The sequence below is a fragment of the Uranotaenia lowii genome, chromosome 3, assembly GCF_029784155.1.
Source record: "Uranotaenia lowii strain MFRU-FL chromosome 3, ASM2978415v1, whole genome shotgun sequence".
Taxonomy (NCBI): domain Eukaryota; kingdom Metazoa; phylum Arthropoda; class Insecta; order Diptera; family Culicidae; genus Uranotaenia; species Uranotaenia lowii.
In genome coordinates this window covers 162,625,266-162,649,110 of record NC_073693.1, presented here as the reverse complement: position 1 = coordinate 162,649,110, position 23,845 = coordinate 162,625,266, and the positions used below count along the sequence as shown (strand labels likewise).

General features: G+C 34.6%; 1 protein-coding gene and 1 long non-coding RNA gene across 4 annotated transcripts in view; both read right to left on the bottom strand.

Moving 5' to 3' along the window:
* LOC129751298 (uncharacterized protein DDB_G0283357) overlaps nt 1–23,845 on the bottom strand; it is a 361,153-nt gene that overhangs the window by 123,910 nt on the left and 213,398 nt on the right. Inside the window, exon 3 of one of the 3 annotated variants that reach the window (XM_055746721.1) lies at nt 21,113–21,957. In XM_055746721.1, the coding sequence (XP_055602696.1) occupies nt 21,113–21,210 (98 nt within the window). In that variant the 5' untranslated portion in view covers nt 21,211–21,957. The remainder of the gene's footprint in view (nt 1–21,112; nt 21,958–23,845) is intronic. The other 2 variants (XM_055746723.1, XM_055746724.1) reach the window with 2 other exon arrangements.
* LOC129751300 (uncharacterized) lies at nt 8,660–12,034 on the bottom strand. Its single transcript, XR_008738668.1, has 3 exons — nt 10,527–12,034; nt 10,044–10,464; nt 8,660–9,980 (listed from the first exon to the last, which is right to left on the bottom strand). It is a non-coding gene; the product is annotated as an uncharacterized LOC129751300 (long non-coding RNA).

Sequence of the window (23,845 nt, the reverse complement as noted above, 5' to 3'; positions counted from 1 at the left end):
AATAGAAGTTGAAATCCTGCTGTCATCCTGAAATTCTGTACACGACTAGTCCACATGACTGCCACAAGTTTTTATCGTTGAAATTTGTACCGAATGGAATGTCTAGCTTAAAAGCGTGCTCCATCCAGTCATCATTTTTATGATTTTATTATGGTGCCGGCAAAAGGTCGCTTGGCGGTTTTTTCTGGTGAAGTAATGAGCGTAGTCTTGTCGGATGAGTGTCCTGGTGCTTAAGGTAGTGATGGAGCAACCTCGTGGTCGGTTGCCGGTTTTGGCGGAGAGCAGGAATTGTGCGGCTTGTCCTCGATTTATTCGTTAGGACCGGATTCCTGAGCACCTTGTGGTCACTTGGGTGGTCACTTGTCACTTGTGGTCGATTGGGAATAGCCCACCTTGAGTCCTGTTTGACGTTACTTTGGATTGTGGAGAGCCGACATCTCGTGGTCCGGAGGCAGTTCGAAAGAAACTCTTGGTCTATCCTTCACCGTCACTTTGCCGCATCAGTCGATCAACAGGTTTGCTAGTTGATTGCTGACCGCAAAAAAATTTTTTTTTGAAAATGGTGATTTTCTCGTTGATGATAAAACACAGGCGAAGAAAATCTACATTTTCTGTCCACTCTGTACATTCACTGTCAATAAACTAGTTCAAGAAATATTATTATAACCCGCGGTATTCATCCATGATATCTGCGATGTTTTGTTGATGGGCGCAAGTATTGGATGCTATGGTGACCAGAAACATGGCATTCGGCACTTGGACCAAGTTATTCTCAGCAGTGACAAGTGAGCGTGAAACTTTATTGAAACCACAACTCGTTTACAATTTTGTTGTTTCAAAAAGAAGAAAAAAGGGCTCTAAAATGTGTTATGAGCCTACTTGGTTGAATAATTCTACTGAATCGATGCAATCGTGGTTGAATCTGTTGTATTAATAAGATTGGTAATTACATCCATTCAATACAATTCTTAATATGTTCCGTAGAACTTTTATTGGAAGCCTCATAGAATTATGAGTTTCCTTAGGAAATTTCTAGGAGCATAAGAGGTGTACGAAAACATCACCGCACTATTTACCAAAATGGATCCTGGTCTTTCGGAAAAGCCTTTCTCTATTAACCACAGTCTCTTCTTTGAATACTTGAATATGGATTCGCAGATGTATAGACGGATTCCATAGCTCATGTACTAACTTATCTCTGCTTCTGCCTATTTCAAAATTTTTATTTTGGAGTATTCTGGAACGAGGGGACCAAAAGAGTATCTTACTAGAATTCCTTTCTATTATCCTCATTGACTACAAAGACGTTTCCGGCGCCGTTATCGGTCATGTTTAAAAGAAAGAGCATGAGTTTTGTGCGTTGAGAATGTATTGCTAATCCCAAGCAGCATTATTTTGGACTTTGCATAAAGCTGGGACCTCGATCAATCACGGAGTAGCAATCATTGGCGATGTGGAACGTGATTTTCGAAGTGCATGATCTGAGATGCAAGTTACAAAAATCTGTTGTAATCGAAAAAAATAGCTTTATAGCACATAAATTTAAAACTCAAAATCCGAAAACCCTTCCTTTAAAAAAAAATCCCGAGGCACCACTGCTTCAGCCGAGGATGAGCTTGCAAGAAAACGAGGAACCCGGATTCGTGGTAGGACGAGCAGGGAATGATGCTGCAAATGAACCCCGAAAGGAATTTGAATGGGGCAGGCGGCTTTAAAGCTATGGAAAATGCAGAAGGCCAAATAAGGTTTATCGATGTGTGTGTGGAAATCTTTTACCTTCAGAGCTTGATGGAATTTTCCCATCTTCGATGTATGAAGACCGACTATGACAAAACGACCGAGCATTGGCAGCTGTTATTGAATCACCGAGAGCCAATTCGACGAGGTGATAATAAATAGAATTAGATTAATGTTTTTCAGGGGGGACGATTTTGAGCACCAAGACGCGACGCCCATCGATTTTGGCGGCTAATCGGTGTGTAGAATACCTTGAGGGCAAAACTTTGCATGTGAATTTAGTACGCGTGATTAGCATACAAATGGATTGCAAAACCGCGCTCCTGATGTGAGTTGACACAACTTCTGGGAACGAACGTGTCTGTGCTGATAACAGCCGGTAATGTCGCGGTTGATGGTGTCATTTATGCCTTGTTGGTACGTGATTCAGATAAGTCCCAGAAGGCACCCCGGGCATCCCGATTATAGTTAGTGAAGGGAGCAGCGCGTTTTGTATGGGCCATGATACTCCGTTTAATTTCTGTTATTCATTACTTATTCAATCGTTTGTTTTAGGGAATGTGAATGGGTGCAATTATTTATGAATCACGGTACGGGAGCCGTTAATTGTCGTGCTTTAGGAGCTAACGAGATACAAATTTGAATAATTTTCTGCAGCAGACAGAATAAACCTTAATTATAAAAAAATAAGAACTCATTTAATTCTGTAATTTCCCATGTAATAACCCGTGTATATTCCCATGTGCATGCGAATAATTTATTTCTATTAAAAGGTATTGTTTAGAGATCGTGAAAAATTGTTGCAAGGTGATTGACATCTCTTAACCAGAACATCTTGTCGCGGAACTGTTTGCAAAAAGCTCATATTTTATATCAACAGCCGTCTGCAATCGATTACGTGAATGATGGGTTTTTCACAAAAAAGAAAGAAAACATTTCGTGGAAATGTGCACATATACATATGTATCTATGTACCTAGCCATTCTCAAAATGTGTGATCTCAACAAACACTTTTATGATTCAGCGCTTCCGTCGAATCGAGAGCAGAGAAAAAACCTGCACGAAAGTGAAATTCGCCGAACTTGGCGTACGTGCTTCTGTTACCGATAAGCAGCCAGCAATAGGAGATAGCGAATTGCTTCCTCAGCATTACAAAATTGCGAAAACTTTTCCTCTCTGCAACAGATCCGCTTTTTCCTCGTCGAGTTTACCGCATAAGACTGACAATTTTGTGGACGACATGAAAATACTCAAAAAAAAAAAAACTAACAGAGACACAAAAATGCACATCAGGAACGACTTTTTTCGCATCCAAGCAAAGCTCGGAATTCGTCTGTCTGGATGGATAGCTCTAAATAGCTCGCTAGACGGGAGCGAAAATGTTTGTTGCCGGCAGATAAAAAGAAGTGCAAACAATATAAAATGACATCGACAACATTGTTCTCGAGACTTGATGATGCGTTGTATTTTTTTCTCAATTCTATTTCTCAAAAGCAAAAGATTCATCTCGATCTGTCTGGATTCTTGATGAAGTTTGCTGCTCGCCTTTTATTTGAATCAGCAAAATTGTAATGTTTGTTATTTGGATTCCCCGTCGGTTCAAGACGGAAAGCTTCGGTGGTTTCAAATGATCCAGACTGGAAGATCAGTCGTTCAGATATTTGGAACGTAGACTGATATGGAATATTAGACTGAATCGATTTGGGGTTATTCTTGAATTTCTCAAACCCTAAGCTCTTAAAAGCTTCGTTTTGGTTTAAAATTCAAAAAAATTAAGAAAAAGAAACAACAGTTCATGAATTTTTAAGTCGACAATGAAGCAAGGTTGCCAAAAAAAAATTTCTGTATTTTTGCAAAAAATTCAAATTGAATTGAAATTCTGTGATGGGTTCTTGTGATGAAAATTGCATAAATTTCTCTGAAAAGTCATGAAAGAATGACTCATTTTTACATTTTACTTAAGAAAAATCAATTAATATTACCAATTTTATCAAGATATTCCAAATCAAAGTTAGAAATCCAAAATGTATGTTCACATAAAACTTATTATTTTGAAAAACCGTTCAAAATTTAGAAAATCTGGAAATCTGTGAATGTTTTCAAAATTCTGTGACACATATTTTGTGATGAAAATTTGTTCGAAATTCTGTGAAATTTTAGATTTTTCAGTGATTTCAGCAATCTTGCAATGAAGAATTACCGAGGCGATTGTGCAAAATTATTTTTACCATATCTTGTTGCATCGTTAATATCTCAAGCACACGTAAATTCAAAAATTTGCAAAAAAAAATAGGCAAGATAGTCCTTTTCATAACCAACACAATGCTGCAAAAGTTTTGCATATCCAAGCTCTACACACAAAATTCAGCCTCTTTGTTAGTCGCGTGTAATCAATTACATAGCATCATTGGCACAAGAAAATAAGATTTTTGTTATTATTAAAAATTTAATTTTAAAATCTTTAAATATCTGGTTTTTGGAAGGCTCTCAAACAAACATCTCTAGTGATCAAATTTAAGCATTTAGGAGCAAATGGGTTGTTTTATGTGAAAGTTCAAGTTTTTCCTTTGTTTAAGTTCAGTTTAAGTGTTATTTTTATGGTTATTTGGTGATAATTTTTGGATAATGATTAAAACGGTGATTTTCCATGAGAAAGTCCGTACAGTAAAAATGGCAAAAACCCTATCAAATGGTTAAATTTGAAGGAAAAAAGAACATGGGAACAGTGCGAGAACCTAAGGAAATGCACGAAGGCAAAATTTCATTTGTTTTTAAGGCAAAAAAAATTGAGAAAAGTTTATAATTTTTACCCCTAGATGTGTGCAGCAACATTGTCCGTCTTCTGATGATACATGTTGTTGAAAAAAAAATAAAACGTTGGAAAAATCAGTTTATTCCAAACAAAATTAATGTTAATAATGTTTATGTCTTCTGTGCTAAATGGCACCATAACAAGAATTTTGAAGATGTCGATGTACGTGATCAAAATTACCCCGAAACTCGAAATCTGGTTTTGTAACAAACATTTAATTATTATCACCAATGTCGTTTGAATTTGCTACAATCATAGATCATGTTATTTACTCCTCACCTCAGTAAGTGTTTTAAAACTCTCGTGTATTACGAAAAAGCAACCCTTTCCTAAATATTCAAAAATGGATGAAAAAGTGATCATAGTTCCCCCAGTTTACGGTACCTTGAAAGGCAGCCAAACGCCAAGAAGCCACCGTTGGGCGTTTTTTGTGATTCATCGGTGGCAGAAAGCCTATGACAAATATCTCTCGTCCTGCATGAAGCTCAAATAGCACACTGGTTAAGATGTCCGACTGGCAATACTATATAGTTGGTGATGTGAGTTCGACTCTCCCATACGGCGCTGATTTTTTTTTTCTTGTTTTTGGGATGAAATATCCAATAGGAAGCAAATCCGATGAAATGTTTTTCTTGTTTCGATTGAATGTAGTGGTCATGCATCATTTTGATTGGGAGCTCGAATCCTTGTGCCAGTTGTGCTTTTCCAAACCTATCATGTTCGGCACAGCGCACATTTCAGCACATTTTTGGCACAAAGATTTGCTAAATAGGCACTAGATTTTTGCAACCTCCTCTATAGGTGTAATAATGAAGCTATTTCCGAAATGAAGTGCCACGATACTAAATGATCATAGCTTTTACCTTCATCAACAGATTTTAAGTATGCGTTATAGATTTAATACATATGTATAAGTGTTGACAATTGGGCATAAACTAATGACCAAAAATCCAGATGACAACATAAAAACATCCGACATACAAACTTAATATTCATACTACTGGTAAAATATCTTTACAGAACTGTTTTTTTAAGACATACACCGTCTTCGCCAATTTAGGCTTTACAGACTGAATAAATGACGTGGACAACTTAAGATTAACATTTAACACCCAGTACTGAGATGGTTATCGAACCCATGCCATCGGTGAACCAGCGATTACCATCTTACCACGCTAACCACTCGACCACCGAAACGTACATTGTGAAGCGTTTCCAAATCATCGATTAAATAGCGAAAAAATGAGGAAAGCGTCAATTCATGATTTGATTGAACGTAGGGGGAAGTGTTCCTAAATGCGCATGTTGGGTAATATGCGCATACAGCCGATTGACGATATGGCTAGAGATTCATCATATCTAATCGGTACAGTTTGAGGGTAATACGCCTTTAAAACATGGCATGAAAAAATTAAATTGTTATATAAAGTCAAAAAAATTTAAAAATTCATACGAGATTTTTGTCAGTTTTGTTATAATATATTGAACTTTAATTATCGTGCGTACAGATTCTGTGAATAAAAATTTCAATGGTTTTTCTTTCTTATTCATCTGGAAATCTGAAATTCAACAAATTGAAGCTTTTGGCAAAGTTGTAAATGATAAGATATTGGAATAAGAGACAGGTTCTGAATGCCCATACCAAGGCAGGTTAAATGCCTATATCAAGAAAAATAGATTATTCTTATAAATTTTTTACTTTCTATCATTTAAACATTAAATCTACACTCAAATCACGATCTTACAGCGAAAAAAGAAGAACTTCATACTGATCCGATAAAACTACAATATGAACAAAATATTACCATGAAATATGGCCATACGGCATAATTAACTATGTTTCATGCAAATAAACTAGTGATGTTATAAATTTCACCAAAATTTCAGCCTTGACGTATCCTTAACATCCGTTTCTAAAATTTTCAATTAAATTATTTCAAAATATTGCAAGTGTAAATGTAATATAGCTTAAAACATAAATATGCGCATTTAGCCCGCCGGTTTCGGAAATCGGCTATTTTGACTTCTTTTATTATAAAATTATTATCACAAAAACTGTAAGAGATTTTAACACAAAAATTGCTCTTACGTATAGAAAACAGATGTCCGCTCATGTGCATATAGTTTTCAGACTCCTTTCTATTAAAATATGGGAGAAAATGAATGCTTTCCTTAATATGCGCATATAGCCCGCCTCTCCCCTAAATACATCAGCTTCAATTTGGCGTGATGGCTCACGAATCAATATGAAAACAATCATACTTCTCATGGTAAAAAATATAATCCTGCTTTAATTCTCTTCCAAACCTAATAAAAATGATGGATCGTGTTGTTTTTCTACCATCATGAACGATTGACTTATCCCATCCAAGAAAAACTTCTGCTTAGTTTCGCAGCTTTCATGTTGTTGGTAGCAAAGTCATGCCGATATGCAGTAGAATAACATCGAGGATAAAAATCAAAGTATTCAAGCACCTTGATCACAAAGAAAATCTTTTTCTTAAAGTTTCGACTCCCACCTTTCCCCAACGGGCGGAAGGAGTGGATTAATAAAAGATAAAACTCAGGAAGGGCAGCAAATTGAAGAAGGTACAACAAGAAGCTGTTCCTTCTCGCCCCAAACTCCACGGCGATAGTAAATGTGGGAGGATTTGATGAATGAGATTTCTTCCGTTCTCCTTTCCAGTTTCAAGCCGGACCTTTCTCGGGACGAAAATACTTTTAACGAAATGAAAACTGTCTCGTCCAATGATTGTTCCGGTTTGCTGGGCGTAAACTTGACGGGTTTGTCAGACGCTTTCTGTTTGTTCCGATGCGACGAATGTTTGCCCACCGCAGCGCACCGGTTTGTCACTCAGTTTGCATGGGTTGAATTTTTCTGTTTGCTTGATTGTAATCCATCCCAATGGGGATTTCTTCCTTGAAGACTTGGGAACAGCTTTCAAGCACAAATACTCTCAGAATATATTTTAGTTTTGAATTCTCCATTCCAATCAACACAAGTCAAAAAGCTAGCCGATAATAGTTTCTCTCTCACAAATGCTATGAAACATTTCAATTTTCAACTGATTAAAAAAACTGAACGAACTATACCGAAGCTTAAAACAATCAATTCTCTCAACCTCATTCTTCAATCCTGACGAATCACTTCAAATCAATTTAACTAATTGGATACAATGAAAACCTGAAACGGTCAATCTTCATCAACTTCCAACAAATTCCTAAGACAATCTCATTTTGAAAAACCAACGAATCATGCCGCCTAAATCAACAAATTTTATTAGGCCTCCCTTTTCGATGTTCAAATAAGAAAGAACGAGCAGCATTTCCCGTTCCACGGGCCTCGAAATCGAATCAAACAAGAAGTCACTTCATCACGGCGAGTCTCGTTTCTTCGATTTGTTTCCCCCCTTCCATTTCCCATTGATTATGGTGCTCTGATTGCTTAGCGAAAATCGATGACGTCGGCTTATCGCTTTTGGGAGTGCTTGAATGGTTTTAAAGTGGAGCTTTTTGGATACCTACAATTTATTTGGACGATTTGTAGAAGCTGAATCGATTTCTTTTCAATTGATAGAACTGATTCATAAATTGAATAGAAATGTCTCTGATTCCATTTTCGGTTTGATGTTAATTTTTATTGAACTACCCTAAGGGTTGTACCATTTTTTAGTATCGGGTCGCCTGCAATATCCGATCCGATCCGATGATGAAGACACGTACAAAACTGGTAAAAATATGCTTTTGTAGAGTTTTTATTCATTTTTTAGGGAAAAATGCAGAAAAAAACTCAAGCTGTTTCATAGAATTTTCGAAGTTTTCTTTGAATACTTGATATTAATTTCTGCATAATGGCAGTATCAAACAAGAGTGTCTATTTCCCGACCATTTTCCCGTTTACGGGAATCGGGAAATCTGGTGACCTGTTTCCCGGGATCCCGGGAAATATTTAAAAACATGTAAAATATATGTTTCCAATAATAAGCTACACACTATTAATTTTTTGGTGTAAATTTATGTCAAATAAGATGCACAAAATTGAAGCATCACTTTTGACCTAAAATTACACCAAAGAAAACAGAAACGCTTGAAGCCATAAATTCCCGAACGTAAATTTGATGACATATTTGACATAATATTATATCATCGATGATGTAAATTTATGTCTTATTAGATGCACAAAAGGAAAGCATCGTTTATGACATAAATTTAGGTTGTTGTTCCTAAAAATTATACTTGCTTGTTGGTTTTCACAATGCGTCTGCCTTAGTTTTAGGACTGTTTAACTGTCCCTACTTGCATAACAGTCCCATATTGTTAGTGATGCCTATCAATATGACACTGTTATGCGAGTAGGAACAGTTAACTTACTGTAAATTATTAAATAAAATTTTAGAAGAATGAAAAATAAAATAGAATGATAAAAATCTTAATAGTTTGTATATTTACAGGATTCTAATAAACCTGTAATGTAATGATTGATAACGTTTAGGATATGTGATATGAACAAATTTAAAAGATGAAATAGAAGCTTTCAAGTTAAATTTTATTTTATTTATTTCCAGCTGGTTGAAGATTTTTACTACATATATGTTCCCATGCCTAAGATCGATAAAGTAAATCCGTGTGAATCTAATATGTTTCCATTGAACCTTGTGATTTACAAACATCCAAATTATCATTTGTTCAATTTCATTTTATTTTCCTGATTAAATGAATAACAAAGTTTTGTTTAGAAGGCTTGATATTCACTTTACATTAGGTCTCATTTGATAGTTTTTTTTGTTGCATTTTAAAAATTTCTATTGCTTAATTTTGAATTTAGTTGCTTTAATATAGTACTGTTCAAATATTGTGTTTCATGTCTAACATTTTAGATTTTTTTTGTTCTTATAAAACTATTTGACGTCGAAAATAGATCAGTTTCAGCTGTAACTTTTGTTTACTTTTAAGGATAAGGATTTGATTTATTTCACTTTTATTATTAATCATACATTTCTAGTCTTGCTTTGTTTTGATGCTTTATTTTCTAAAATAATATTGAAAATGAAATGAATATTATAATTAATGTTTATAAACCCCTAATAGTGAAGACGACATTTTGATTATTCTGTTCGGTTATTTCCGTCAAATTTTTTAACTATGTCGACAAGAAAATGAACATGGAGTGCTAAGCATAATCTATCATTATTTGATTTTGACCCATTAATTCTGATATATTTATTTCTCACCTGCTTTTGCTCCTTTGTGTCGCTGCAAATGTGCTTCATAAATCTATCCATCAACCAGATCAGCTCATCAGGAAACTTAGGAAAGCAATCCATAATCGATGACGCGTAAACAATTTTTGAATCTAAAATTTACTGTAGCTACTCAACTGCAAGATTCTTGCCACTTTCTTTCTGTGTTCCGTGAATTGTATTTTTTTGTCCTGTATAAATCGAAAAGAAAAAAATAATACTAAATAATGCACATTAGATAAGTCAAATCTTACTTTTAAAGGCGGTAGGTTGGGTCCAATACACCATACTCGTTCAGGTTTTTGGTTCACTTCCAAAAGATTAAACATTGTTCTTTGAAAAAAAGTTAAGGTGCAGCTGGTTCTCTGAATTGTACGGTCAAGCACAATAATTGCTAGATGTAGGGTTGATATTGAGCAGACACGACACTTTTTCAGGAAGCCTGGTCCTATCGTTCAGTAGCATCCGGTGCCAGAAAAGCAGTACGAGTCTGATGAAGCTTAGCCAGTTTGATTCTTTAATTATGCTAACTATTCTGATGAACGGAAATGCCTTCGCTAGCTCTTTATCAATATTATGTTCCAGCAGCAACCAGGCAGCTCTTGTAACGTTCCAAGCATATTTTTTTCCGTAAGTCAGCCGGTCCTCTCGATTGATTTGAAAGCGCATCCAAAACTAAAACCATTTGATAAGGAGAATGTTACGCAAGTTACTTAAACTTTTGCTGTGAATTTTACCTCATTTTTCGCACTGCAGATTCGGACTTCGGACATGATGATAGTTCAACTTAGTTGGTCACCGTTTTGGATACCGTTGTGAGAAGTGAAAACCTAAAAAACGCAAAACAACGGAGCACAATCTCGCGGTTCGTTTTTATCCAACTGTGTTTATGTTTTTGTTTTTAACCCTAGCGTAATATTATAAAACGAGGTAAGTGAAAATTCATACGCAGAATGAGCATAATTGGGCTTGGGCCTGCTAAAAAGAATAAAGCTTGCTCTTTACTCTTACACAAATTTCCATAAGAATGACAGCTAATCGGAGTGAAATTGGAGTGAAGGCTATTGCTTTCTCTGTTTAACACATGAGAAATCGTATACCGGGATTGCGAGCGCGCCCATCGCCCATTAAAAAACATATTTGATATTTTTAAATATATATTTTTTTTAATTATTGATTGTTTTGTGATGATCAAAGTTGAAATGTGCAGAGCAAATTAATGAACATACAGCCTTCAACTTGATCGATTTTTTTACTTCGTCAACATTTTTTCTGGATTTCGCACTTTTGTCTTTCTGAAATGTTTAGCCTAAATTGACTTTCAGGCTGGATCATTTTGATTGCTGCAACAAGTCGCGGGTCTTTCATATTGTTTGATAGACTCTGATTCTACATGTCTTGATTGATTTAAACAACATAGGAGCCCTGCGGCTCATTGCTGCATCCGCTGTTAGTGTACTAGCATTAAAGAAAAGTTTAATTCATGTTGGTCGTCAATTGTCGTAGGATGGTCTCAGGTTTCCCGTGTTGGGAATCAAACAGTCAAGGCATGTTTCTAATTTCCATAGCAATATGGGCGACCTGCCACTCGTTTCAGCAACCAAAATGCGCAGCTGACACCGGGTTTGAATTAGATTTTATTTAAGCAATTAACTTTATGGAATTGTTTTATCTACTAATCAAAAATACTGTTAATTTATGATAGATGATTGTTTTGTATTTATTGAAAGCTGTTGCGGAAAATGCGAAGAATTAAACATCTTACTTGATAATGTAATCTTGACAGGTTTCTTACCTCAAAAACTGCATACTGCACAGGCAAATCCATATTCCAGGAATCCCTTCTTCTTGAGGCACAATAGAGAAATCCAAAATTCCTTCGTTGAACATTTTGTTCACATAGAACGCATAGAACAGAAATATTAGTTAAATGAGAATTGCACGTTTTCCCCAAAAGATGGAATCTTCATTTCCCACCATTATCACAACTTTTCGCGAAAGATTTCACCGAATAATGTCAAGGTTTTTAAATTGCACTGCGCCTCAGATCAGACAAAATAACAAATGACTGTGCATTTGGTTGCAAAAGTAAATATGCCCGAAAAAGTTATCCCGAACACAATTTTACATCATTTGCGACAAATGTTTAAGTTTGAGACCTAATAATAGATGTGGAATGATGTAAAATTAGATCTTTCCCAAAAATATATCAAACATAATTATGGCTTCAAGCGTTTCTGTCACGTGTAATTTTGATAATTTTTTGGTGTGTAGGTAAGACTCTGCGTGAAGGGCTCTCAAGAAGTTGCCAAAATTTATCTGATCCTTATTATGACATTCTTAACACTAAACATACCGACACTTTGTATAGGTATACCTATTCATACCGCGAGCGGTCAAATGACGGCAAACACCGTTTTCGCTAAAACTCTCTTGTTTCTCAACCGATTTCTACCAAATTTATAGTTTTGAAAAGCTTATAACTCAACTCAAATATGTTTCTCAGACAATTTTCAGCTAAAATCAATAACTTTGAAGTTATTTACAGTACAAGAAAAATTTTATGAAAAAACATGCTTCAGGACAAAGGTTGTAAATCAGTTATTAAGTGCTCGAAAAAAATTTCACTCAATGCCTGAGAAAGGTGAAGTTAGAAGCTATATGTTGCACATATGGAAATTTTCTAAGATCATGGCCACAAAAAATGTTAAAAAGTTTGGTAAAACCCGTACTTTTTAATCAATCAACTGCCAAAGCTGTTCCTGTTACAGTAGAAAATTTTGAAAAAGTGAATTAAAAAGTAGACGTAATTTGTCACATTTTGGCATCTTTAGATTTTTAAAATACTAAATGCATAATTTTTTACGGCTTTTCAAAGGTAGTTGTTTTGCGAACTTTTTATGAATCTGGATTTTCTGAGACAATCCGAATTATAAGCTTTTCAAAACTATAAACTTGGTAGAAATCGGTTGAGAAACAAGGGAGTTTTAGCGAAAACGGTGTTTGCCGTCATTTGACCGCTCGCGGTATGAATAGGTATACCACATACGTTATTCGAAAACCGTAACACTTAAAAAAAATTTAAAAACGCAAAAATACTTGCATTTCAAAAACAAAAATAGTCCTGTCGTTAAATTTGCGAAAAAACAATTATATAAGGCGTAATCATCGTTTAAAGTTCAAAAACCGTCATTTGACCGCCTCCGGTACGTTTAGTGTTAATATTATATAATGACGTTTAAGATCGAGGAGGAAAAGAAGTAAACGATGTTTATCTTAAGGTTGTCAGCATAGGTCGTTTGAAGATATCGCGTGTACGCATTGTGAGGATTATCTAGAATTGATAATTGGGTTTACTTTTTTTGGTGATCGGCTAGAATTTACTTTCGCAATATATTCGCCAAACAAATCCTGCTGTTGAACTACATTGAAATACTTATTTGAGTGCAGGGACCTATTTTTGAGTCTGAACATATCCAGACTACAGAAAAACCATAATATATGCATTCAAATATAGTTTATCGAATCATTCGTTCATACAAGCCCATAGTTTGTTCAAAATTTACTTTTCATAATGTTTTTTTTAACTTATTTTTAATCAAATAAATCTAACTGTTTTCAATTAAAAACAGTCAAATGAACTATAAAATAACTTGAATAAGTCAAATGAAGACTTCAATAATAGAAATCGGGGTTTACAAAAAAAAATCTTTTTCTTTGTTTCAATCAATCCAACCTTTTTTCGTTTTTCTGAACACTTTACATAATTGCACTTCATATGAAAAAAATCATCTTCATTCTTAAGTTTTGAAATTCATCTGGCTTTTAAATCCAGAGGGAAACATGTGCATTAATATTGCACCAAATAGCTGCAAAATGTCTTCTGCCACAGGAATCGGCATATTCTCAATGAGTTTTGTATGACTACATTTTCAAAAAGAGCAATAAGAATGATTCCTGAGGCTATCAGGCTTTTCCAAAGAAAAAATTTCATACATGTCGGGAACTCCCGCGAATGAAACTATGATTCCCGGGAATCGGGAATTCCCGAATTTTTCAAATTCTCGGGAATTCCCGACCGGGAAATCCCAAATTTTTCAATTTCCCGGGAAATCCCGGGACAATACTCTACATCAAACGTATCGGCTATTTTTTCTATCAGTTCACCATATCAGATGATTTTTTGATTGATTTGTCAGCCTCTATCAATTTTTGCTTGACTATTACTCAATAGAGTATTTCCCGAAACAGATTGTAGTAGGGTAACTTTTTATTTTTGTTTTGAAAAATGTTAACACTAACAGACACCAACTGGTCGCCATTTCAATCCTTGATGATAAGCACTGTTCAATGCTTTCTTTTAAAAACTTCTCTAATTAAAAGCACTAACATGCCTTCATGTCTTACCGTGTTATGAATTTACAATTAATTAAATAAAGAATTTATATTCTCCTCGCTAAGAGCATCTGTATTCGTGGTCTATTCTTGGGTCTAATTTATACAAGAATTGAACCAAAGAAAATAGATCCGATCTGCATCCGGCAACTGTATTTACTGTGTTCCATTTACTGTCAAACGGTTTAGAACTGCGTCAAATTGGATCCAAATCTCAACAGTTTTGGATCAATCCTTATACCAGCTCTAAAAAAACTTGAGTTGAAACTGGTATAATGGATCACCAGTGTGGTTGCTATAGGTGATCTAAGGTGCGCTTGCAAAACCACTACAATTGCATCACTATTAAACTGATATAACTCTGCACTACATTTCCATCAACCAAAGGTTCGTGTCTTAACTGCTTAGTAAGTGAATAATACACTGGTTGTGATGGGGCGATAGCATTCAAAAATTACTCCACGTGTACGAATGACACGTAGAAAAATATATAGAAATTTCATTATCTACCAAGCATTTTTAGCCTACTTCAATTTTTATGCGTGCAAAAGTATAAGTTGCTTTGGTGTTCAATTTTTGTTAGGGGAAAGTCGGGTAAGACGGACACCCTAAGGTAGAATCGCAATATAAAATCAGGTATTGCTATTTTCATCGCAGTTTTCGTGCAGATGGTCAGTTTACAGGGTGACAAAAAAGTCCTGTCACACTTTTTTTGGGGTCGCCTGTAGCCTATACGTTGAATCTCTCTGGTGCCATCTATATGTCAAATGAAAGGGCTAACTTTGCTGCCCATAGTGACAGAGTTTCGTTTCTGTGCAGTTTGTGTACATTAAGTTATGAGTGGCAGAGTTGAGAGCAGTTGTTATCGCTGAATAAGTGAGAGGGTACAAATCCGAACACATATTCAACATATTCAAACACCTAAATCCGCTCGTAATCAACCGGAAATTCGTGTACCAGACCATACATCGATCCTAGAAACTAGAGGCACCGAGGACAAGACACGATCTGGACGACCAAGGTCTGTGAGAACTCCAAGGTAGAAAAAGTTTATACGAGACCGGACGTGCGCGCCGCTTGCGACGACTTTCCGAGACGTCTGAAGCTGGTTCGATCAGAGAAAGGTGGTGTAATTCCGAGATGTCGTCTGTGAAGTATCTTGATGAGTTACTGAATAAAGCTATGAAAGTCAGATTCTGATTTCCTTCTTATTCTTTGAAATATTGAGATTTTTCTGTGTGACCGGACTTTTTTGTCACCCTGTAGGTTGTTTGCTATCGCATTAACCATTGGAATTAGTAAAAAAAAATCATCAAGACTGTTTTTATAGCTATCTAAAACATGCTTGCAAACTACACTTTTCAAAAATGGTCGAGTAAAACGGAAACTGCTCAGAATTGGTACATTTTGCCCAAAAATTGCTGTAAAAGTAGATGTTTTTGTGAATTAAGTATTTGAAAACGTTTTTAAACCAAAATGGCACCCACTGGTTCGAGTCTAGAAACGAAACAGTGTGGTTCCGGAATTCCGTATTTTATAGGCGCTTTCTTCACCGGAGATCCTGTTTTTACAGTTTTCATGGCCTGTTTAAGATGGTGAGTGCTTTTCGACCGACAATTGCTCTTGCCAAGGTTTTCTGAAGGCAAATGGAGGATCAAACCGATGAAAAATTTAAAACGACTGGCGAAACTTATGTGTCCGTTTTACCCGACCTTGAGGTGTCCGTCTTACCAGCCTTAGCAACTTATTTTTCAAAACGTTTGTTGTTCAAGCCCTTTGACCGAGATTCACTGATTTTCCTCCAGATGGATAAAAAGAAGCCTAATAAACACTCTCCCTTTGAAAACGGTTGATATTTTCGAAAATTTTTGCGAGTTATGAACTATTTTATGAGGAGAGAAAATTACATCAAATAATGAATCCTCAAAGTTTTTGTTTGTTTTGTTTACTATTATGGGTCCTTGTTTGCTATAAATCAACAAAGGGCCTCGAAAGTGTTGATACACTTGAGCGAACATATTTCTATCATAAGATTAGTGCCAAACATTGTGATTCTCGAAAAATTGAAAGTGTTCGTTTTACCCGCTGTGTCCGTCTTACCCGACTTTCTCCTATGTTTTCCTCCCAGTGAAAAAAGGTCCCGATGGTTTATGTACTAGATTCATTGGGCTTTGAAATTTGAAGAACAAAATTTGAAACGTGCCTACATATGAAAATCAATTCTTCATATTTAAAAAAAACTAGCTGACCCGGTAAACTTCGTTTTACCATTTAAAAAATAAATCGTAATAAATTTTTTATTTCATCTACATGTCCTTTACTTCATCATGCTCGCGAATCGCTCTTTATGAAAATCGTAACAAAATGACATTGTACGACTTGTGTCCCCTTTGAAAGTTGATTTTGTATGGGAACCTCCCTTCCATAAAAAGTGAGACTCTTGAAACTATTATACAAATCATCTCTGACCCCAAAAACTCTCGGATACCAAATTTCACTTCATTCCGACCGTCCGTTTATACGTGATGGTGTTACAAAGAAAACGCCTCCATTTTTATATTAAGAGATTTGAAGAAGAGATAGTTTTGTATGGGGACCCCCCTTCCATAAAAAGTGAGATTCTCGAAACTATTATACAAACCATCTCTGACCCAAAAAACCCCCGGATACTAAATTTCACTTCATTCCGACCGTCCGTTCATACGTGATGGTGTTACAAAAAAACGCCTCCATTTTTATATATAAGACTATTCCAATTTATAGATAAGAAAAATTTAAAAATTATTTCATAATATAATTGAATTAAAGGTTAACAGTTTTTAAGAAATAATTTTAGGAAATGAATAAAATTTATATATTTTAAGACTTTCAAAGCGAAAATGTTCTTTATCTTATTGGGGAAAAAATCGCAGTTCTTTAAAAAAGGATATTCTGGTGAACGATGTAGTCTAGGCATTTTATTAGAGAATATACTTTTTAGATCATCTGAAATTTCTTCAAATTTCCTCTTTGGATAAAATTTTCAAAAAATCATACACTCTTTTTCAATAAGAATGGAATTGATCCGATACAGTGAAACTAAAATTTAAACTAACTGAGTTACATAACTCTTCATAAAAAATATTTTCGAATTGTCAAATGAAAACTGAATGAATTACGAAAAAATCGAAATTTAGCTATTGGTATCATTACATGATCGGGAAACGAAGCTTAGGGAATGATGAGCTAGTTGGCGCAAGGAACTCTGGGCGATGAATATTTTTTTCCTACGCAAGGGAAGTTAGGGGAGAACTGTACAAAACGCACCAGCGAGGTAAGATGGCCCATGTCATTCTTTCTCAAAAATTCACTAATCTATGGCTTCGAATGACGTTTTTCTTCATTTATATTGTAGCAATCAAGCTTTTTCATCATTTATAAGATGAAAAGTTCACAAAAACGGCTTTAGTTTTTAGAAACTGAAGGATTAATGGAATTAGCGTGAAAGCTCTTATTTTTCATGGTTAACATTTAAGGTTTTATAGTAAACTGGCCTGGGCAAAGTGATGAAACTACAGCGTATCGTTTTTCCACTCGCATACACTTTCGGAAGACTATAAATATTTTGTTTTATTTTACTAACTTCATGTAAATTTAAACTAAAAACAATCATTTCAAAATTTGGGCAGAATTCCTAAAAGACCACGTGTTTTAGGCTCAAATTTAGAATGCTGTTAACTTTTGAGAAACCCCAAATATCATAACAAAATGCCATTTATTTTATTTGCTGACTCCCAAATTACGATATCAATGCATAATTCTAACAAATTTCGTCCTCGTTAGAGTGAAAAAGGTGCACCAATATTCGACCCGAAAAAATTATCTGCCGCCATTTTTGCCGCGATATCAGTCAAGAAATTGAATTTCGTTGCCTACCTGAAGGCGTTTTACCTTTAAGGCTATAAAAAAGTTTTTTGAAAACCGAAATTTTCGATAAGTTTAGCAATAGTAAATGATTTTTTGCCAAAGAATGGTTAGTTTACAAAAATACGATGAACATGCAATCAAACATTTTGTGTTTTTATCATTAGGGGAGAACTGTACAAGACGCACCAGCGAGGTAAAATGGCCCATGCCATTCTTTCTCAAAAATACACTAACCTTTGGCTCCGAATGGTGTTTTTCTTCATTTTTATTGTAGCAAACGAGATTTTTCATCATTTTTTAGATGAAAAGTTCACAAAAACGACTCTAATTCTTAGAAACAGAAGAGTTAATGGATTGTGCCTAAAACTTGTTATTTTTTATGGTTAACATACAAGGTTTTATGGTAAACCAGTCTGCGCTATCTGATCCAACTGCAGCTTTTCGTTATAACACTCGTATGCACTTTCGAATGGCAATTAATATTTTATTATATTTCACCAACTTTCCACAAATTTTAACTAAAATTAATCATATCAAAATTGGGGCAAAATGCCCGCAAAACCACATGTTTTAGGCTAAAATTTTGAATGCAGTTAACTTTTGAGAAAAACCAAATGTCAAAACAACATGTCTTTCTTTTCATTTGCTGACTCCTAAATTACGATAAGAATCCATAATTACAACAAATTTTGTCCTTGTTCGAGTTAAAAACGTGCACCAATATTTGACTCGAAAAAATTATCTGCCGCCATGTTTGCCGCGATATCAGTCAAGAAATTGAATTTCGTTGCCTACCTGAAGGCGTTTTACCTATAAGGAAATAAAAAAGTGAATTTTGTAAAGCAAAATTTTCGTTAAATTAAGCAATAAAAAATGATTTTTTGCCAAAGTATGGTTAGTTTGCAAAAATATACGATGAAAATGTAATAAAAAATTTGATGTTTCAATAACTATATTCCGTATAATCTTTGTTCCATTTCTCACCACCCATTCGGTATGGTGCGTTCTGTCCACTAGTTTTGGCGTTCTACCCCGCGGCTTGTTTTCTGGCTGTTTAAGATTTTCACAAAAATATAACCAAAATCGTGTTTTTAACATATTATTTCTTTCTGATAAGATGTAAATATGATCCCTGGATCGTCGTGAACTTTCAATTTGGTTCATAGATGATGGGTATCGCTGTAAATAGCGATTATGCTTAACTGGTGCGTCTTGTACAGTTTTCCCCTACATTCCTTATAATCAGTGTTTCATTTCATACCACCCTTTCGGTATGGTGCGTTTTGTCCACTGGTTTTGGCGTTCTACCCTGCGGTTTGTTTTCTGGCTGTTTAAGTTTTTGACAAAAATATAATCAAATCGTGTTTTTGTCATATTTTTTCTTTTTGATATACATACGTAAATCGGATGCCTGAATTGTCGTAAACTTTCAATTTGGTTCTTAGATTATTGGTATCGCTGTAAATAGCGATTATGCTTTACTGGTACGTCTTGTACAGTTTTCCCCTACATCAGCCTATCAGCGATAGAATGACCATAAAAATAACTCTAAAACTATACCTTTAAAAAAAGTTAAATTTTCATATAAAACATCCCATTTACTCCAAAATGCTATCATTTTATCAGGAGAGGTCTTCGAAAAAAAACAGATATTTTAAAACTTTAAAACTGCATTTTAAGTATTTAAAAAAAACTCCAACTACAAATCAAATTTGACCTATTTGAAACATAATTTAAGAGCTTTCAAACGTTGAAAATAGTTTTCAGATGTTTTAACTTCAGACTTAGTTAATGCTGATTATCTGCAAAATATTCATGTTGATCAAAGTTTCCTCAGTTCACGGTACTCTGTTTCTGTGCAAAAATCATTGCATTGATTGTCCTAAGCTTTGAATTCAGGTTTTAATCGATCTTTTTTTCTTCTTCTATATCTGGGTTTTCTCAAATATTGATTTCAAAATTGCAAACTAGTATGCTTGAAATTTATTTTCAAGCAAATTTCGAGTTCAGAATAAGGATAATCATTATAATTAGTTTATCAATATAAACTAAACATACTGAACTAAACAACTAATTTAAGGGGACATTCTGAAGTTGGAGTTTCGTGAGAAAAAAATCTAAATAAAACAGACCACGTTGATGAAATTATAAACATTTTAAATAAAGATTTCGTGTAAGTTTTTTTTATAGACAGTAAGAACTTTTGTTTTCTCTTACGAGACTCAGAACAATTTTGGATTTCAAGAAAAAAAAGTACATGATTTTATATGTGTTGTATTCCCGAAGAAGAAATTAAAAAAAAAATAATACCAAATTCTGTCATAGTGAATATCCATTTCCATTTAGGATGCAACATCAAATAAAATCTTGATTATCAACAATTTGGTTGAATGCTCTTCAGAAATATGAATATCTATTTTCTGAAGACACTCTGAATCAAGATAATCCAGGAAAAAGAAAAAAACGTCGATGCAGTTTGATCTGGATTACGAGTAGTAAACGATCAAATTCAAAATCATTTTACGGAATATAAGTATCTTTAAGGAACCAAGCTAATTGTACACTAAACTGATGAATTTTGATTTTGAAAAGGTCATGTCACTCAAACTAAAAAAATTAATTTTACCACAAGATGTTTTAGACTAGATCTTCCTATGAATTATTTTTTTTGCGCTTTTTTTAAGATGTTTTAATGTATTCTTTAGTACAGTTTGAATTCATTTTAAGTCATCTTCGAGCTATAATGATACATTGTTGAATGTTCTAGACATTCTTTGATCAGTTTTACTAATTTACTAGTCAAATAAAATAGAGAAATTTTGAGATATTCAGTTACGTTCAAACAACTTTAAGCCAAGTTTTCCAACTTCAATCAGCTACCATCGATTCAACCAAAGCTTATTGATTGGCAAATGGTTTCCAATTTTCTAGCTCAAAGCCGCGATTGGAAGGAAGCCAAATAGAATCAGGCGAAAAATGCCGCCCACTGAATGGAGTATGTTTATAGCAAACAACCACTTACCTGGAGCCGTTTCCGGAGCCATTTTTGTTCTTATTTCCCTTTTTTCTTGGCCGTACGATATGATTTTCCATCCATGATCGCAGTTTGGATCCGAACATTTTTCGGCCCACCAAGGAAAGCCAGCTTTGTGATTTCACTCACCCACACTTCGGGAACAATTTGGGTACACCAGAAAAATCTCAGATGAAAACCTTTTTTCGTTTTCACTTGGTTTTCCTTTTTTTCGGTTTAAACTATAAGCTTTCTGTGGGTAGAAAAATGAAATCGATGTTTCCATTTACTGAAATTGTTTTCTTCACGATATGGGTGTCCTTTTTGTCTATCCTGAATATTTTTTCACTCGATTCGAGTTTGTAAGCAGAAAATATCTCCCTTCTCTTTGCAATCTTCAAGATTTTCCGCTTCACATTACGCACAGATCACACACAAACGAGAAATACCTTTATTTCCTTTGCTTTCCTTGTTTAATTTCCCCTCTCGCAGTCGGCCATGATGAATGAATATCCAGTCCAGTTCATAGTCGGCACTGAAATAAACCTCATTGTCCTCCCACCGAAAATGATTTACTGGGCACAAATTTCCGGCTACAAGTAGGCCACGACTGGGTCATCATTTTCCCTTTCCCCTTACTCATCCTGGATGTCCTGCCTGACGACCTCATCCTCATTCTGTCCTGGAGCTGGAGCCGCCTGAGATGAACGATGATTGGATGACGGCAAAGAAGGGGGGCTGAGAAACAATTTAGCCAAAGGAATTTCACCGTCCGATGATGCTATTATTGCTGTAGCTGTTGTAGGGAGGAACCTTTTTGCTATTCCCATCATTTGATGGAGTTCGAGTAATCACTGAAAATGAGGGAGAGAAAGAGAAAAGAAATAATGAATCAACTTTTGTGACCGGTCAAATTACGAGTTTGTAGGAATTTTTCGTTCGCTATAAATTATAAGAATATATAAGTCATGGACCTGCCTGTCCGATGCGTCAAAAAGTTTCTCGCCTAGACGATACTTTATTAACGTGAGGAAGGAATTTTGCTCTAAATACTTGCCAAGAATTAGGGATCAGCCATTATTCAATTATTTCTAAGGATGATTGAATGCCTCTATTTAAAATTTCTTATCATTTTAGAATAGTTTTTTTTTAGATTATGTCAGTACTTATTAAAACCCGTATTGTCTTGATGAGTGATGCGATACGATCAATCTAAATTTATTGAATTACAAATAGGACATGAGGTTGGTATTTATTTATCCACAACACCAGTTCAATCGCAATGAAGTTTGTAAGCAAATAACGTAGTTTTTACCCTCATCCGTCCCTGAAATTTTTACCCATTACAGTCCCTGGAGTGTCAATTCGATTTTTTTTAAAATGCTATCCCAGAGAATACAAAACATTTTAAACGTGTAAAAGAACTGGAGATGAGTGTAGTATACTGTCTTATAATAGCCATGTTGTCTGGGTAGAAGATGGATAGTGGTATCTTCAAATAAAAATGATAATTAATCACGTGCAAACATAGCGGAAGAGTTTAGAAATTTCTAAAAAATGCAAAATTCAATTCTCAATTTTTTTCATACTCTTATCAACAACTAAAATTCTCTGATTTAGAAAAATGACCGAATACACCCATATTTTAAAAAAAATTCATTTCATCATTGATCGTCTGGTTTGTGCTTCATCGAGAAATATTTACCTAATGACAATTGGGAAGTATCATGAAGATTTGAAATATGGAATAGAAAATTTAAAAAAGAAATAAACAAAATAAATAAATACTAATTCCATAGAGATACGGATATGAGAGTTAAAGAATTCAAAACTTAAAATCAGGGTATATTCAGACCACAATTCAGTGTCTCAAAGCTGTCTTAAATCTAATTTCGAATCAAGTTTTGTGAAACAAAATATGAATTAAATTTAAAAAAAGATTAAAAGTAACAATCAGAGCCAAAAAAATTTATTCATTGAACGCTATCTCAAAAACCTTTTGACAACACGTCATAAAAATGAGCACATGTAAACATTGCTTTACGAGGTAACTTTGCAGAAAATTTCATCAATTTACATTTATGCATTCCAAAGTTATTCAAGAATCAAATTGTTGCATTTTTTGTAATACACTCCTTATAGCCAAAAATTAAAAAAAAATCATTTTTGTTATTCACAAAGTTAAGAATCACTTATTTTCACTTGTTATTTAAAAGGGGAGAAATCACGGTGAATTTGTTTTTGGAAATTAGCAGATGTCCGCGAGTTTGAGCCCAAGAGTAAACATCGAACACAGTTGTACCGGATATGTTTTTCAATAACGATCCGCCAACTGCAACGTTGATAAAGTTGCGAATGCCAGAATGATGGTAAAACGACTATAATCGAAACAAAAAAAAAACAAACGGTTTAATTATGGTCATGCAAAATGCTTACATTCTTGTTTCGACCATATGTTTTCAGATAGTTTGGAAAACGCCAATAAGCTTTTATTTAACATACTAATTAAGTTGTTTTGAAATAGTTGAATACTATATTCAAACTACAATAAAACACAAATTTAGAAGTTTGCTTTTCTTTCGCATGTTTTAAAATAGCACTCTGTGCTTGATTATTAAACCACCATAAAATTTAGTGACAGTTTTCGATCAGAATGTCAAAACAGGACACGCTCAGGTTAGATAGCACATTTTGGAATTGGAATTCCCATTTTTACACATTTTTGATAAGTTATGTGTGTTG